Source organism: Mobula hypostoma, chromosome 1 (assembly GCF_963921235.1).
Source record: "Mobula hypostoma chromosome 1, sMobHyp1.1, whole genome shotgun sequence".
NCBI classification, from domain to species: Eukaryota; Metazoa; Chordata; class Chondrichthyes; order Myliobatiformes; family Myliobatidae; genus Mobula; species Mobula hypostoma.
Genome location: NC_086097.1, coordinates 83,986,206 through 84,003,954, shown reverse-complemented (window position 1 = coordinate 84,003,954; position 17,749 = coordinate 83,986,206). Strand labels below are relative to the sequence as shown.

The 17,749-nt window shown below is 41.0% G+C and overlaps 1 protein-coding gene across 2 annotated transcripts; it reads right to left on the bottom strand.

Annotated features, from left to right (window-relative positions):
* Positions 1–7,573: 7,573 nt before the first annotated feature.
* On the bottom strand, positions 7,574–17,670 carry LOC134348494 (serine/arginine-rich splicing factor 5-like). 2 transcript variants are annotated; one of them, XM_063051964.1, is made up of 8 exons: positions 17,577–17,670; positions 15,669–15,807; positions 14,727–14,797; positions 14,548–14,652; positions 13,625–13,694; positions 11,049–11,122; positions 9,829–9,939; positions 7,574–8,513 (listed from the first exon to the last, which is right to left on the bottom strand). In XM_063051964.1, exons 2-8 carry the CDS (start codon positions 15,789–15,791, stop codon positions 8,219–8,221), a joined length of 849 nt encoding a protein of 282 aa, XP_062908034.1. In that variant the 5' UTR covers positions 15,792–15,807; positions 17,577–17,670; the 3' UTR covers positions 7,574–8,218. The 2 variants fall into 2 exon arrangements, 1 of the variants encoding a protein (XP_062908034.1); XR_010018436.1 differs by lacking the exon at positions 7,574–8,513 and adding an exon at positions 11,248–11,764 and having other exon boundaries at positions 9,877–9,939.
* Between the last annotated feature and the right edge of the window lie 79 nt (positions 17,671–17,749).

The window sequence follows — 17,749 nt, the reverse complement described above, 5'->3', positions numbered from 1 at the left end:
CTCCAATGTCACATATATAAGTTTGCTGACACCACCACTGTTGTTGGCTGAATCAAAGGTGGTAATGAATTGGCATATGGGAGGGAGATTGAAAATCTAGTCGAATGGTGCCACAATAGCTTCTCACTCAATGTCAGCAAAAGCAGTCTGGATTACTGACCGGAGAAAGAAACCGAAGGTCGATAAGCCGGTCCTCATTAGGGGATCAGAGGAGGAAGAGGGTCAGTAACTCTCAATTTCTTGGTATTATTGTATCTGAGGATCTGTCCTGAGACCAGCACGTAAGTGCCATAACAATGAAAGCACAACAGCACCTCCACTTTTTCAGAAGTTTGCACAGATTTGGCATGTCATCTACAACTTTGACAAAATTCTATAGATGCACAGTGGAGAGTATCCTGACTGGTTGCATCATGACCTGGTATGGAAACACTAATGCCCAGGAATGGAAAAGCCAACAGAAAGTAATGGACACAGCCCAGTCCATCAGAGGCAAAACCCTTCCCACTATAGATCACATCTACAGGAGCACTGCCATAAGGAAGCAGCATTGATCATCCAGGCTATGCTCTCTTCTCCTTGCTGCTATCTGAAGGACCCACACCATCACGTTCAGGAATGGTTATTATCCTTCAACCACTAGACTCCTGAACCAGCATGGATAATTTTACTCACCTCAACTCTGAAATGATTTCACAACCAAGCGACTCATTTTCAAGGACTACAGCTCATGTTCTCAGTATTATTTAATTACTTTATGTTTAATATACAGTGGACTCTATTGGGCCATCGGGTAATTGGGGCAGCCACTTATTGGGAACAACTCTTCAAGAACAAAGACTAATTGAGAAAATAGCTGTGATTTCCACCATTTGGGACAGGAGACTTTTTCTAACTAGCATCAACAGTGCTGCAATACTATCAAGTACTGTTTGCTGCTTCCCTAGCAACAGATTACCAGTGATCTGAAGGCTCTTCTCAACCACGGAAAGACAGCCGTTAAATCAGGAGACAGGGAGGAATTGAAACATGTGCAGAGGGAGCTAAAGGAAAAGATCAAGGTGGTTAGAGGGGAATACAGGGGAGACCTTGGGCAGAGTAACACACAGGAGATGTGGAGAGGCATGAAGAACATCACTGCCTTCAAATCAGCCTAGCTATAGAGCGTGGGAATGCAGCCGTGAATGGGTGAATGAGTTAAACCAATTCTTCAATAGGTTTGACAATTGCCCTCCTCTTCACACCCCCCCCCCCTCAGCACACCAGCCCAGGCTCCCTCAGAACCAATAGCCCCTCCCTCCAGAACAACACAGGCTACCACTGTCTACATCACCTCCTTGCCCTGCACCTACCATCCACACCTCCACATGCCAACTGCTAATGTCCCAATCTTCACCTCCCCTAGTCCCCGCCTTCCACCAACTCCCCAGTCATCACGGACTCACCGTCACTGCTAAGCAGGTGAAGTGGGCTCTGGGGAAACTCAAACATGGCAATGCCAGATGGTGTGAACCCCTGAGTCCTGAAGGAGTGTGCTGAGCAGCTGTGTGGAGTTCTCCAACGCAGTTTCAATCTGAGTCTCAGCCTGGAAAGGGTCCCAACTGTGTGGAAAACATCATGTGTAGTCCCAGTACACAAGAAGGGCCAACTGAAAGTCTTGAATGACTACCGTCCAGTGGCCCTGACGTCACACGTCATGAAGAGACGGTGGTCCTGGCTCACCTCCAACCCCTGGTCAGATCAGACCTCTATCCCCTACAGTTTGCCTACAAGGAGCACATTGGAGTCGACGATGCTGTCATCTACCTGCTGAACAGAGCCTACTCCCATTTGGATAAGCAGGGCAGCACTGTGAGGATCATGTATTTTTGATTTCTGAAGTGTCTTCAATACCATAAGCCCTCATTGTGGGGTTAAAGCTCCATTCAATGCATTCCATTGTATCCTGGATAATGGACTACCTGACTGGCAGGCCACAGTTTGTGTGGCTTCAGAGCTGTGTGTCGGACATGGCTATAAGCAGCACTGGGCCCCATAGGGGACTCTAGTGGATCCCTTCTTCTTTACCCTGTATATCTCGGACTTAAGATACAACACTGAGTAATGTCATCTGCAGAAATTCTTTCATGACTCAGCAATTGTTGGGTGTATAAAGGGAGGACCGGAGGATGAATACAGGGCCCTGGTGGAGGACTTTGTCAAATGGTGCAAGCTGAATCATCTGCAGAGCAACATCAGTAGCACAAAAGAGATGGTGATAGACTTCAGGAAGTCTAAGCCTTCACTGCTCCCTGTTACTATTGATGGTGAGGATGTGGATGTGATGAGGAATTTCAAGTACCCAGGGGTACACCCAGATGACAGACTTGAGCGGAGCACCAACTCAAAGGCTATGTACAAGAAGGGCCAGAGTTGCCTCTACTTCCTGAGGAAACTGAGATCCTTTGGAGTATGGAGGCCTCTCCTTCACATGTTCACCAGTCTGTTGTTGCCAGTGCAATCCTCTATATGATGATGTGGTGGGGCAATGACATCAACACGGGTGATGCCAAAAGGCTCAATAAACTGATTAGAAAGACTGGCTCTGTTATAGGAGTCAAACTGGACACACTGGAGGCTGTGGTAGAACAAAGGATCCTCTGGCAATTCTGGACAATGTTTCTCATGCTCTGCATGCCACCTTGGCTGAACAGAGCACTTTCAGTAATAGACTAAAACAACTGGGCTGCTCCAACGAGTGATATATGAGATCATTCTTACCCTTGGCAATTAGGCTCTATAATGAGCCAACCTATAGCCGGGGAAGTGATGACTCCCTCCTGTTAGACTGTTACTAACCTCTGTTGAAGCTCTGTTTATCACACCCTGCTATTGCGGAAACCCTGGGCAACACGACCATCACTTCTTACCTGGACAATGTGAATGTGCATCCTTTACTGTATAATATTACAGTAATTCTTGCATAATTCTTATCAGTGTGAACTTGGAAATATTGTAAATCATATAATTTTTGACTTGTACATATTTTTAAGATAACTTTTTTATTCTTTCTTACTTCTCTTCTAATATGTGTATATCTGTACACTTGTAATGCTACTTGACACTGTAATTTCTTTTGTGATCAATAAGCTACCTATCTAAATCTAATGTGCACTTGCTTGGCCATTAGACGCTACGCCATGCTTGTAAGTTTTAACGTAGTGTCAGCTGCAAGTGTTTGTGTTCAAAAACCAGTGAATGTGTCACTGATAGTTGGCGGAAAATAAGCAGTAAGACAATTCAGAACTGTATTGCTCAGTACGGTTTCGAGTATTCACGCCAGAAATGGCTGTAAGTGAAATTAAATATCATACTTCAACAAATTAGGAACTACTTAGAATTTGAAGGTTTTGACAATCATCATGAATGTTACAATGAAGATTTGGAAGATAGAGTGATCAAAAGCATTGTATGAAAGCACTCCATGCTACATTAGGTGTCTGTGCTGATTTTGTTCGTTTACTTTCAAAAGAACACTCAAGGATTGGGGTCATTGGTTGACATTTGCTTAGATGCTAAGAATATGAGTGAGGTACTTAATGAGTACTTTCCTTCAGTATTTACCAAGGAAAAGGGTATGGAGGACCAAGAGATCAGTGCTGAGTGTATTAATAGGTTAGGGTACTTAGAGCTCAAGTATGATGAAGTGTTGGGCCTCCTAATGAGTATTATCATGGGTAAATCCCCAAGGCCTGATTGGATTTTGCCCAGATTATTGAAGGAGGCTGAGACAAGATTGCTGGGCCCTTGACCGGTATCTTTACATCCTCCCTTGCCACAGGTAAGGTCCCGGAGGACTGGCAAGTGGCTAGTATTGCACCTCTATTTAAGAAGGGAATGAGGGGAAATCCTGAGAACTATAGACCAGTGAGTCTCATGTCAGTTGTAGGGGAATTGCAAGAGAAAATTCTTAGGGATAGGATATATGAGCATTTGTAAACCCCTGGCCTAATTAGGGAGAACCAGTGTGGTAGGTCATGCCTTACCAGACTGATTGACAAGGTGATTTGAGAGATTAGTAGGGGTAGGGCGGTGGATGTTGTGTACATGGACTTCAGTAAGGCTTTTGACAAAGTTCCTTTGGGAAGCTAATCCAGAAGATTAAGGTGCATGGGTTCTGCAGCGAATTGGCTGTTTGGATTCAAAACTGGCTTGCACAGAAAAGTCAGGGTAGTGGTCAAAGGGACTTATTTGAGCTGGAGGTCTGTAATTAGTGAAGTTCTGTGGGGATCTGTGCTAGGACCTCTGCTCTTTGTAACGTATATAAATGACCTGGATGAAAATGTGGATGGGTGTGTTAGTAATTTTGCAGGTGATACCAAGATTGGAGAAGTTGTGGATGGTGTAGAAAACTGGCAAAGAATACAGCACAATCTAGACCAGTTGCAGATATGGGCTGAGAAATGGCAGATAGAATTTAACCTAGATAAATGTGAAATGTTGCATCGTGGTAGGGAAAATGCAAGGAGACAGCACACTGTTAAGGGCAAGATCCTTAACAGTGTTGCTGATCAGAGATCTTGGGATCCAAGCTCATAGCTCCTTGACAGTGGCTGCACAGGTCAATAAGGTGGTTAGGTTAAGAAGGCTTAAAGAATCCTTGTTTTATTAGTCAAGACATTGAGTTCAAGTCAGGTTATGATTCAACTCCATAAAACTGGCTAGGCCATAACTGGATTATTGCATACATTTCTGGTTGTCCCATTATATAGGAAGCATGTTGAGGCTTTGGAGACAGTGCATAAGAGATTTACCAGGATGCTGTCTGGTTTAGAGTACATGTGCTACCATAAGAAGCCAGATGAACTTGGGTTGTTTTCTCTGGAGCTTCAGAGGCTGAGGGAAGATCTGATAGAGGTTTACTTTTCACTTGGACAACAAAGATTTTGCTTCCTCGATACCTTTAGGTGTATCTCATGAATTTTAGGCTACTGATCATGAAAATCACCATGAAATTTCCTATCACACGCCATTTTTTAAATAAACAAGTTTATTATTTCAATTCATAATTCAAGTCAATTAAAATGTTGCATACAATGTAAGCTGGAAAGTTTCCTATCTTGTCCAGGCAGCTTGGGCATGCTTAGGCGGCGTGGCTGCTGCATGGCAGGACGGGTTTTAGTAATAATTATTAGGTTTAGGACTATAAGGATGGAATTTGCTATCACCAGGCACAAAAATTTCTATGAAAGATTTTGATATTTGAGATAGATGCTTCCCAGAATAACTGATGCCAAGATTAAGGAAAGCATTTTTCTTGGTCCACAAATCAAACAGGTCATTGATGACTGGCAATTTGAAGAATTTCTAGTGGGACTGGAGAAAATCACATGGAAGACATTCAAGGAAGTTGTTGAAATTTTTCTTGGCATCTACAGAGCACCAAACTACATGCAGCTGGTTGAAAGCATGCTTCAAGCACATAAAACCATGAAATGCAACATGTCACTAAAGATTCATTTTCTTCATTCCCATTTAGACTTCTTCCCTGCAAATCTTGGTGCTGTTAGTGACAAGCATAGTGAAAGGTTTCACCAGGAAATTGCAATCATGGAGAAAAGATACCAGGGAAACTGGAATCTATCAATGCTGGTGAATTATTGTTGGACACTTAAGCGAAAAGACTCAAGACACTGAGTACAAATGAAAATCATTAACAAAGTATTTTTAACTTAGTTGAACTATTGCAAAGCATCAGCGCCATTATGCAATTAAACACATTATAGTCAATAAAAGTTAATTTGTTTCTCCAAATTCCTACATGATACAAGTAGCTTGAAATTAAATTTGTAATTAAATTTGTGTTCATCTTCAAGCAGTCTCTCATAAGCAAAAAAAAATTCTGAGGAAGCAACTCTTCCGAAAAAATTTGTTGTCCAGTGTTGAGAGGTATAGACAGAGTGGACAGAGATTATGTTTCCCAGGTTTGAAACGTCTAATACCAGAGGAGGTGCATTGAAGAGGGAGATGTGAGGGTTGAGTCATGAATGGCTGGAATGCACTGTACGGTATTGTGGTAGAGACAATTGGATAGGCACAAGAATGTAAGGAAGATGGAGGGATATGGACATCATGTAGCTAAGATGAGTTAGTGTTTGGGTATTGATTTGCTTTTTAGCTGATTCAGCACAACACTGGGCCAAAGAGGTTGCTTTTGTGCTGGTACTGTTCTATGTTTAACATGGTAGCACGTATTGGATAAATTCCTCAGTTGGTAATTATTAGTTTAGCTTTTTAGTACTATAGTATACTGTATTTTATTTAAATAATCTTTTACTCAATAATTTGTCTTTAATGCTTTTAATTACTCCCATGAAGCTTTGGCTAATTGGGCCAAAATGTAGTGGTCCCACTAACGAAAATCCACTGATTCTGCATTTTTTCATTAATCCTACTTTTTAAAAATTCCATTGCATTTCTCTTCTGCTGTGAATGTCCACAAGAAAATAAATCTCAAGGTAGTATATGGTGACATACACATACTTTTGATAATAAATTGACTGTAAGAAACTATCCCAGAAAGGTGCAATAGCAAGTGCCATGTGAATTTTACTTCAATTGGTACAAAATATTCAAATGAAGAAATCCTGTAAAAGTAGTCACCCAATCTGTATTTTGACCTCCCAACTATGGAATTTCTTTGGCTTCCTACTTTTCATAAGTCCAAGCCCTCAGCACTCAGAATTGAATTCAGTTTCAGGTAACCAGGCTTTTTCATTGGTCAGAACTGGATCCTTTTGACATTTTCTCATTCAGTTAATGTTGTTCTACTGTCTTTTCATTGATACTGCCGTTACTGCTGAGTATTTCCAGCATTCTCCTTCATTTCAGATTTAAAAGCAACAGCTTTCTTCTCTACAGCTTCATCAAAATCTCCACACTACCATGACTACTTTCCCCCCCACTGTTCTGCAGATGACCAGTTTTGTTTCTCTCTATATAAAAGCTGCCATGTATTTCCAGCTACTAAATTCTTTTATTGACTTTGCCAGAATACCTGCTACAAAGGCAACACTGAAATAATTTTTAAGTTAACCTCAAACACAAATTCTGGACCTCAATTTTAATTCCTTTCCATCTACATACATGTATCATAGAATTTACTAAGCCATAACACAACCAAAAGTGATGGTTCATCAGAGAGAAATCGAAAATGTTTGTACACTTGCAAATGATTATCATGATTGGCCAAAGCAGCTCAAAATATTAGACATCAGTTGAACACAATGATGGTCAGACTCACCCCAAGACCCCTTTTGAAAGATCAAAACTATGTCTAGGTTCACAGCTGTGAAAAGTATCTTGACCCTGGAGTCATACTACACCATATATCAGCTTCCTGGAAGAAAAAGTAGTTACCCAACAGTAGAATCAAATCTTGGGAATTATTGCTGATGTTAAAGCAGCAAATTTACTTCAAACCTGAGTTCTGAAATTGCCTCCATGAGATGTCAATGTTTGGCATTAGTAAATAGAGCAGAAATGCTGCATTGTATCATACAAAACATTAAGGACACATCCTGCAACTCCGCTCTGGAATACCATCTACCTTTATTCTTATTCCATGTTTTTCATGGACATAAAATAGTACAATTTACAATTCTACTGTAAATATATCAATGCTAAAGGCATTAGGGCCAGGTTATTCATAGCATGTAAATTTGCCCATTGCACAAATGCAAAAATTACAGCAAACCAAGGTAGATATTTAATGTACAAAATGGGTGTACACAACACATTCTTTCCCTGTATACTTCAAACACTAAGTGATACATTGAAGATTTGCTGCCAACAGAATTTCTAAAACATCCAGCAATTGGAAAATTATCTCAGACATATGAACCAAGGCAAAAAACTACAGAAACATGTTCACACAATCAATGTAAATGTACAATTCTGTGGGCTATTTGAAGCAATGTGTAAGAAAAAAAATGATGGAATTGTATTCACTATTATAGAAAGGCAAAAAAAAATTAGCTAATGATAGCATGTAAATTACTTTCTCTAAATAAAACTGAATTGCAAGTCAAAAGTACTGTATGTTAAACATATTGTGCCTTTTTAAAATGAAATTTGCAATCCTTTGACAGAAATTCACCGATTCCTACTTGGTTTATAGTTATAGTACACCAATTTTCACTTGGGGTAAGAGTCCAATTTATGAAGTAACAAACGATATTCATTCAGCACTCTCAGCAGAAGGTGATCTGGATCGGGATTTTGACCGTGAACAAGATCGGGATCGAGAATGAGATCTTGGGCGCTCTGCTGACTCTGGGGATTTAGCTGGTGAAGGAGATCGGCCTTTCTGCTCCTTAGCAGGCACAGGTGATCGGCTACGAGAACGCGTTTTACTGCGACTCCTGCTCTTTGATCTACTATAGGACTTGCGGCCTCTGGACCGAGATCGGCTACGTGTTCGGCTACGAGATCGTGATGAACTGCGGCTGCGGGATCTGGACCTGCTCCGAGACCTTAAAAAAAAAAGAAAATTAGAATTGTATGCACCAAGACAGAAGGAATTCAATTCTTAAACACATCAACTCACAAATCAAGGGAAATCTTGAATTTCCAGTTACATTAATTCTTTATCCTACCTCTGAATTTGACATAACACCATTCAAATGAAGCACAGAGAAACATCCGATCATATGACTTGGCACATAACTGCCTTCAGGATTCAACATTCAATTCAGTGGAGAAAGATATTGAGAGTTAAAGATTTTGATAGACAAAGGGTTAACACTGCCTTTTTGAGAATGGAAACCAGTTTGTAGCTCAGTCTGTTATAGATATGGCTTTGGCTTGCAGCAGAGAAGATTCTTAGAACACTTGCAGTTGCTTGTCTTGTAAGAATTAGATTCAAGGATATGAGATAAACTGTTTGTTAATAAAAAATTGTACACAGGACCGAATTTTTAATTTTTGGCTGTTGCTTTAGGTATAGTTTATCACAAGAGAACCGCATGTGAACCTAGCTTATCTTTTCTAATTCACAAGGCTAAATGAACGTTAGCATTAGCAATTTGTACACGCATAAAAGCAGTGCTCTCTAAACCCACTGTTCGAGGTTCCATTCCCCACAATACCATAAATAAAGCTCTTTACTTTGAAGTCCGTGTCTAATTTACTTGTGATCAACTTTAATCAAATTTCCTTAGCAAATTAATTTTCCTAACAGCCTTTCCAGTATGTTGCAGAACTGGACAATTTTGATAACAGGTCCATCTGTAACATTATCTCTTTCCCCATCTCAACAAATGCCACTGACAAGTTTTCCCTATTTCAGAATTCCATCATCTGCAGTATCTATGTTACAGATGTATGATAATCTCTATCCTGTTATTTATCCTCTATTCCTCTCTTACAGAAGTACCTATCAACAAGCCTTCACCACCTTTTCTCAGCTGCCAAGTTCAAAGCCTATCACAAGTTTCCATCCTACCGACATCTTTGTTCCCCAACTTCCCCTCTGCCACATGTTAAAATGTACATGCTTCCCAAATCTGTCTTATTCTGACGCACAATCACCAACCTGAAATTTTAAATCCCCCCGATGCCAAGAATGGTATTACCAAACCACCTACCTGCAATTCAAGACATTCTCTAATACCAAAATATTCAACTCGTTATCAAATATCCTCTTGAAAACTAGTGCTTATTACAAAATCAGCATCTCAAAATGCTAGTTTCCAACCAAAATTTCACAGCACACTCCAAAAGAATGCAATATGGTGTAACCAAACAGGGCTTTCTTTCCAATACCAGACAGCAGTCACCAGCATTTACCTGTATTGTTTACGTTCTTCAATCAGTCGGATCCTCCTTCCGTTAAGTTCTGTCCCAGACAACTTATCAAGTGCATTCTTCAAGTCACTATAGGAGGCAAATTCTACAACTCTGAATGAAAAATGAAATAAGTGAGCAAAAAACTGCTTAACGTATCAGAGAATGTAACTTAAATCAAGTGAAAATTTTAGTATGTGCACAAAATTGCTTCAAAAAATAGCTAAGCTGGGAGGAAGTGAGTAATTGAGGTGGGAGGAGAGCTAAATGGCAACATGCATAGACACCAGGCCAAAAAAAAAGTGAATACATAGCTTCCAAGAGAAGCTAGATCCGAAGTGTCATCGTAAGACTTAAATTTCAATATTTCATATTATAAATAGGAAAGGACCCAACCAGTAACAAAATTCTGATCAAATTAATCTAGTTTTGAAAACAGAACTTTAAAACCAGTCAAGCGATCACTGACATCTGCAGGAAGCAGAAAAAATGTTCAAAACCATACAAAAACTATAAGATAGTAATTCTGAAGTAATTTATATACATATAACTACAGTTCAAATTCTAGGTGTATAAGGTTCATCTGTCATCATCGATGAAGACCTCAACACCATTAGTACTTTTTTTTACGAGGTCGAGTTGCTAGCTCGACACTCAACCCAGCACGGATGGAAAGCGTGCCCGGGAGCGGCTCCACCTTTGCTCCCAGAGTCTGGAGCTGATGTCACTGCGCCACCAGCTGGCTTGATGGTGTCGAGATTTGTATTTAAGTGAGTGAGAGTTGCGCACTCTCTCTTCCCAATTCCCATCTGGATTCAGTGGCAAGACAAGAGTTGAGATGGCTGGAGATGGGACTAGGCGCAGTGGATGACCAGGACATCTTCTGTGTCTTGTTGTGCTCTACACGTTCCACGAAACTTGCAGAGACCGCCTTGACCGTTGGACCTTCCATTGGTCTCCTCCGCTCAATCCGCCAGAGTCTGTCTTCACATGCTGGGATAGACAACGCCCCATCTCACTGAGGGTTTGAGACTGGTTTAGCCAGCTTGTCGACGGTCAGCGGAAAACATTGTTTGCATTATTTTAGCTCTTAAATCAGACTATGAAAATTCCAATTCAATGTTTAATGTGTATGATCGCATTCACTGATTTTATCAACAAAAACTTTTCCTTCTGATCAACAGTTTCATGCTGTTACGATACCAATTCATCTTGTAACTTACCCTTCATTGAGTTTATGTCTGTGTGCATCTGCAAAAGTCACTTCACCGGCCTGTCTCATAAAGTCCTTCAGATCCTAAACAAGATCAGATCAATTATGTAAAAAGCAGCATATTGAAATACTTGTTCTGTTATTTTCCAATATACAAGATTATTGGAAAAATTGTTTAAAAACAATTCTAAATACAAAATTTGTATTACCTTCCTGTACCATTCCCTAGGCTATTCACCCAGCCAAATGCAACAATCACTTGGAGAGGTACCACCACGACCGCAGACAAGATGGTGCTCTTCACCACCCACTTGACCGATGCTATCATTCGATGCGAGCCTTCCCGGACATCACCCCACCTTTAAAGGCAGACGCTGACATAGCCATGGGAACAAACATTGCTACTCTTGCGCCGTACCAAGGACTCCTCACCTCACTCCAATCGAGCTTCCAACCAACCCTACTAGCGAATTTCTCCCACTTCTTTCAACCAAGGACCTCATCTTAGAGAGGGTGCCCAGAACGCTTGACTTTAGGAAGACACCATTTTCGGGGTGCAGCACGGAGCACTGGCATTAACCAAGTGCTCACCATACACAGATCTAGATCACCAAATGACAAACGAAGGAGCGGACTGGCATTTCAACTAGGCCCAAGAGACCAAGCCAAAGCGATTAGGAAAACCAACGGCACTCCTCGTCACAAGGCCCACGACATAACGAGAGGCTGGTAAATAAAGGTTTTAATATTTGGTTAAACTTTGTAAACATTAAGCATAAAAACCAAACAAATGTCATACTTAAGGCTTTCAAGGTTAACAAACAGGTTAAATTGACTGAACTTCCAGAAATCTATCTAAATAGTACTGCAAAGTAAACAGTTCATAAACTCCTCGATACCCCTATTTACTTGCACAAAAGGCAAGCATTTAATTAGCTTCCCCACTAATGCAGATAACAACATGCCCAGTACTTGCCTTCTTTGTGGGCAAGAATCTATTTCCCCTCCCCAGTCACCTGAAAGGAAGTCTTGTGAGAAGTCATGGGCATTAACCCACACCTCACTACAAATACTCCTGTTCCACCTCTTCTCACAATGGGGCTAACAGGATTGACATCACCTCAGACACTCAGCAAATACTCAAATTTAATGGTGCTGGAGCTCTGAGAATAATTCAGGTTCAGGCCTTCCAAAAAAAGTCAGCAAAACTAAACAGAAGATTAAAATTTGCACAATGGAATATGGAATTGCAACAGAAGAGCTTTCAAAAGTTAATACAAGGAATTGCAACAGCTATGACAGAGAGATATGCTGTATTTGACCAAGTCAATTTACAGTAAAGGAATGCAGATCTGCAATCACTAAGCATTGAGTTTGAAATAATATATAGACCAATGAAACAAATATAGATTGAGCACCCCTTATCTGAAATTCCAAAGCCAGAAAACCTCTGAAATCCTAAATTTTGTGTACTGACTTGACATCACAAATGGAAAATTCGACAAGATGCTGGGAAGATTCCCAGGCAATGGTCAGACCTCGGTACCAGATAGTTTTGAGAAACGACCTCATATATGTAATGAACAGAAGTTAAATAAAGATTATCTCAATCGTGTATTTGTTAGTGGATTTGTCAGCGTCAGAGTGAACATACAGTATGCTGACCATGAAACAAGCAACTATCACTACCAACTAAAAATTGAAGATAATTGTGAACATTCAACAGGCAGGTTGCAAAATTGGCAGAAAGAGAAGGCTTCACATTAAAAATTTTTTAAATTTGTGATGATAAAGCATCTGTTGATCACAAGGCAGCAGAGAAATTCATTGACGTGTTTGCCAAGATCGCTTCTGAAGATCTAACAATGTCTGCCATCAGTACACGTATGTGATGAACAAGCGCAAGACAAAGACAACTTACTGGTAGCACATAGAGTCGGGAATGATGCTGATGCCAAACAGCCACTGACTACCCACCTGAGCGGCCAAGCTACCTGCACCTATTAAAAATATTATATGAAACTACGTCAAGATATAGCTATTAAAGCAATGGATTTCGTATTTAGACTTGGAGCCCCATCCCCAAGGTGTCTTATTATATAGAATACATATCTAATATCTGAAGTTATTTCCAATATCTGAAATCTGAAACACTTTCAGCCCCAAGCATTTCAAATAAGGGGTGCTCAACCTGTATCACTACCCACAGCCTTGTTTACAACTCTGTGGCCAACTTCAACTAGCTAAGTAATTAGATGCAGGAAGGGTATAGCAACATCAATTTTTTCCATCTCCAAAGCCAATAGAGCAGTAGCATTTTAGCAGTAGTAAATTGAAGTTCCGCCCCGAATTATCTATGACTATATAACAATTGCTTGCTTGTTATCTTTACCTGTGGATTAATTAGAGTGAATGAGTGATTTGTTAAATGAGTGGGCCTCCAATCTAAGGCGTACCCTTCACTGTAAAGAGTCTTGACCAACCTTGAAAGCCCTATTCATACTTAATTCAAAAGGAATTAGCAGTTTCATTTTACAATTTGTGAGCAGTTTACAACACAAAAGACAACTGTTTTATGTAACATACCTGCCAGCTGACTCGTGAAGATAGATTTTCAACAATCACTCGGTTTTCTGTACGAATTGGAGGCCCATTTCTAAAAGAGAATTGATAAGAGGACGCCACTTATTGAAACTGACTGCTTGTGTCTTGGAGTTAATTTAAAGCAAACAAAATTCTGAAAACAATCAACTCATTGTACAATAGCACAGGCTTAAGCCTGATTTATACTTCTGCATTAACTGGACGCCGCAACCTACGCAAGTGACTTATGCGCATTGTGAGCATTTATACTTGTGTGTTGGGGTGTCTGCGTTGCTCTGCAATTCGCGCACGCGCACACACCTGCCCCCGCAAGGCTTCATGGTCATGGTAGTCTTTCTCAGGGTAAACAAGTGAACGTCTTTTTTCATAAAAGCGAAATGTGTCTTCCATATTTTCAGGGGTCTGTAAAGCTTTATGGAAAGTATTGCAGCCAGAGTTCCTTCCCTGCCCTTCAGTCGCCCAATGGGAAGCTACTGCAGCGTAGGAGGAAATGCGATGCTACCAAGTAGACCAATCGCGCAGTTACATTTTGGGAGAGGTGCGCGTCGCAGCAATGCAGGCTCTCGCATAGGGTTCCGCGTCAGCTTCAGGAGGACCATCAGTGGTTTAAAAATTATCGCTTAACTGTTTATAACTTCTCATACTAAACCACAAACAGTGGAAAGGTTTCACGATCAAGCTTAAGATTTAAAATTTCTAACTATGGGAAACAATCTGCCAGCACAGCCAGCTCCAGAAGTCATTAGAAAACTCATGTACAACCAATCTGTATTCTGTCTGGGTAGCCTCCAACCTGAATGCAAGAACATTGATTTATTGAAGTTCCTATAAGGAGCCTCCCCCCCCACCCCCAATCCCTTCTTGCTCTTATTTAAACTACGCAGAGCACAACACATTGGACTCACCTTCCCCCTCCACTACTACGGGACCACCGTGGACTAAAGCGACCTTGAAATCGTCCACCTCCACGTCCTCCTCTAGGGCGCGCTCTGGCATGTTCAACTGTAACTCTGAAGATATTAAACTATTAGTATTTATAAATATAATTGAAAATACACACAGACAATGACAAATATTTTTATACCTTTCATTGCACAGTTCTTTTCCATCCAGCTCATAAACAGCATCTTCTGCATCTCTGTAATCTTCAAACTCCTAAAAGAGATAAAATCTTTTTTCATTAAAGATCTTATGCAAAGCAGTTCATTATTGCTTTAACTATCTCTCTAGCTAACCTGCTGAGTATTTCTAGCAATACCTTGTTTCAATAGGATCATATACCAGCTTTCCAGGTTGTTTAAGTTATGGAGTAAAATATTTAAAGATGAGATCGCCTGGCTATCCAAAACCACAACGTTAACAGATATTTACAGGTTTAAACAAAAGACCTGTGATGTTGGACAGCAGGCATAAAACAAAACATAAATAAGAATGCAGCTTGGGAGTACTGTGAGAAGTTGAGCATCTGAATGTGCAGTGAAGCAATGTAGCCAGAGTGACAAGATTGGACATGAGCACAGATCATAGAGGATGAGCCAATTATAATTCAACAAAATATGGTATTCACTGAGCTTTTTAATCTAGTATCAAACTGCTGATACAGCCCCCAGAGATTAAACTACTGCACAAGAGAAATGTGGTTTCAGTTTTCACAAAGTTATACCAAGTGGATTTGCGCAATAGGAAATTAACTCCAAAGTCAAAATGTTATTGTACCCCACCATGCCCTAGAACATGGGTTCCAAACCATTTTTTTTTAATGCCATGAACCCTTTCCATTAACTGAGGGGTCCGTGGACCCCAGGTTGGGAACCTCTGCTCTAGAAGGTTGTCAGAGTAGAAAATGGATGAGATTATACATAGATGAGTGAGAATTACATGGGAGTTAAAGAAAGCATGAATGTGTTGAGTCAGATGGGGTTTTTTTGAGCTGAAAATGTGATTTCCATTTCATATACTGTTATTAAAAAGACTACTCTGGGTTAGACAGCAAGATAAATGTTACTTGCAAGAATGAGAAACATACCACAAATCCAAAACCATTCTTCAAATCAATTTCCTTAATTCGCCCATATCCTTTGAAAAACTTCTCCACATTTCTCTCAGTAGCATGAGGGCTCAGTCTCCCGATGAACACACGGCAACTCATCCTGAATAATGAACACCTAGGAAAAAACATGGGAGAAACACAAATTTGTTACGAATTAAAATATTTATACAGCAGTTTTATTTTTCAAGCCATTTAAAAATGGCAATTACTGAAACTTCACCTTCCTTACACAGAAATTGCCACAATAGGTAATATCAATGAAAGAGCAATATCTGATTTCAAATACATTAACACATGACTCTGCTTTTCATCAAGGGAGTACAAAGCCTGGATTAGGAAAATACAGTTTTAAAACATGGTACTAGCAATGCAATTTACTACTAGTGAAACGAATTACTAATGCAAAATGGGATATTTAAGTGTAGTCTGGATGATGTGCTTCTTCGGTGCTTTTGCACACATACTCAACCAGGAAGATATGTCCACTTGATTTCTGACATTACTGAGAAATCGTGGAAAATCTGAGGAAGTTGAGCAAGTTACTTGTGCAAAGATTTTGTTTCTGAAGCTCATCGAAGGTCCTAGGACTCAAAATTGCCTAACAGTCACTGCAAACTTTACTCCAGTGGCTATGCATTCAAGTACTTCGCTTTTATTGTTTGATACATGTCCAGCTTAGTCACATGCTACAAAAGGGGCAGGAGTTGACACGAGATTGACATCCCAACAGTTTGACTTCCATTATTTAGTTTTCGTTTTGATTGCCCTCAACATGAGAGCTACCAATGGTTCTGTTAATCAGAGGTGACGTGATTTACTTATGTCACCTGACAATCATCCCACCACTGAAAACAGACTAGCCCGTTGCCCAAATCAGTCACTAGTTCCGCAAAACACGAGAACTGGAGTAGATAACATCTACTGCTGCATCAGATAACAGCCAGTACCTCGCATGCCAACACTATTTTTTAAAAATAGCTAGAAAACAAGAAGGGGAAAAGCTGCTTAAGAGGAAAATCGCTTCACATCTGCAACTTATGAACGGGAAAAATAAAAGTGACTAGGTCTATTTTTAGACGCAGCATCTGTAGTCTGCATTTTATGTGGTGGAGCAGATTCTATTCGAGTCTTTAAGAAAATGGACAAGAGCACGAAGAAGGAGCGAAGGGCAAAAGTACGGAGCTGCTCTGGCACGAGCGGGCGCGGTCACAACGGGCGGAAAGCGCAGTTACCCGCACGGATCATATTAACACAGAGAACGGAAATAAAAACTACAACAAATCAGCCAAGCTGCTGCCTTCTGTTACAGAATATCCGCTCAGCTCAATCTGCGCCTTATTTTAAAGTCGACGTGGGACTCGGGTGAGGGGGTGGATGGGGAAGAGATAAAGAGAACAACAACGGCCCGGACTCTCACTAGTAGAGTTGAGGGAGTCAGGTGTAGGCAGGGTGGGGAAGGTGGTTTTCACTGGGCTCTTATTGCAGGCTCCACCTCGGAGCCGCCGCCGCGCTCAAAATGGCGGCGGAAGGCCGCGCCGCTTCAACAAACCTGGGCCTTAATCACCGAGCGCATTGGAAAGAGGAAGTCCCGCTCCCGGACACGGGCAGCAGCGGAGGGGAGTGAAGGCTTCTCAACCTTCACCTCACTGGAGCAAGTGGTAACCACAACTGAACACAGCCCCACATTCGCATCGTACACAAGGGCTGAACTCCACCCGCGCAGTAGCCTCGGCCTAAGCCTCTAATGAGCCACACGACTGAGGCTACGGGAGGTAATACCTTACCTTACCTTACCTTCCTTCACCCCACCCCCGTCTCAATCAAAGTAGAAAGAAACCGATTAAATTAATTTCAGATCTAAACACCTATTAGGCCCACTGTTACCTGCTCAGAGCCGCTGCGGGAAATGATGCAGCTTAAATAAAAGTCGACGACAAAATGGAGATCGCAAACTAATCCTCCGTTGAGTCATTTCCGGGGCGGGGCAGGGCAGGATTGCTCAAGTGACGACTTGCATCATCCTTAATTGGTGAGGGGTGGGGATGCAGCGGAACAGA

Excerpts from the sequence above, each read along its gene's own strand:
- LOC134348494 (XM_063051964.1), bottom strand. The coding sequence starts at position 15,791 with ATGAGTTGCCGTGTGTTCATCGGGAGACTGAGCCCTCATGCTACTGAG. Across the intron at positions 14,653-14,726 it reads AAAGAACTGTGCAATGAAAG|AGTTACAGTTGAACATGCCA; the intron begins GTATAAAAATAT and ends TAATATCTTCAG. Across the intron at positions 11,123-13,624 it reads CTTCACGAGTCAGCTGGCAG|GATCTGAAGGACTTTATGAG; the intron begins GTATGTTACATA and ends GATCTTGTTTAG.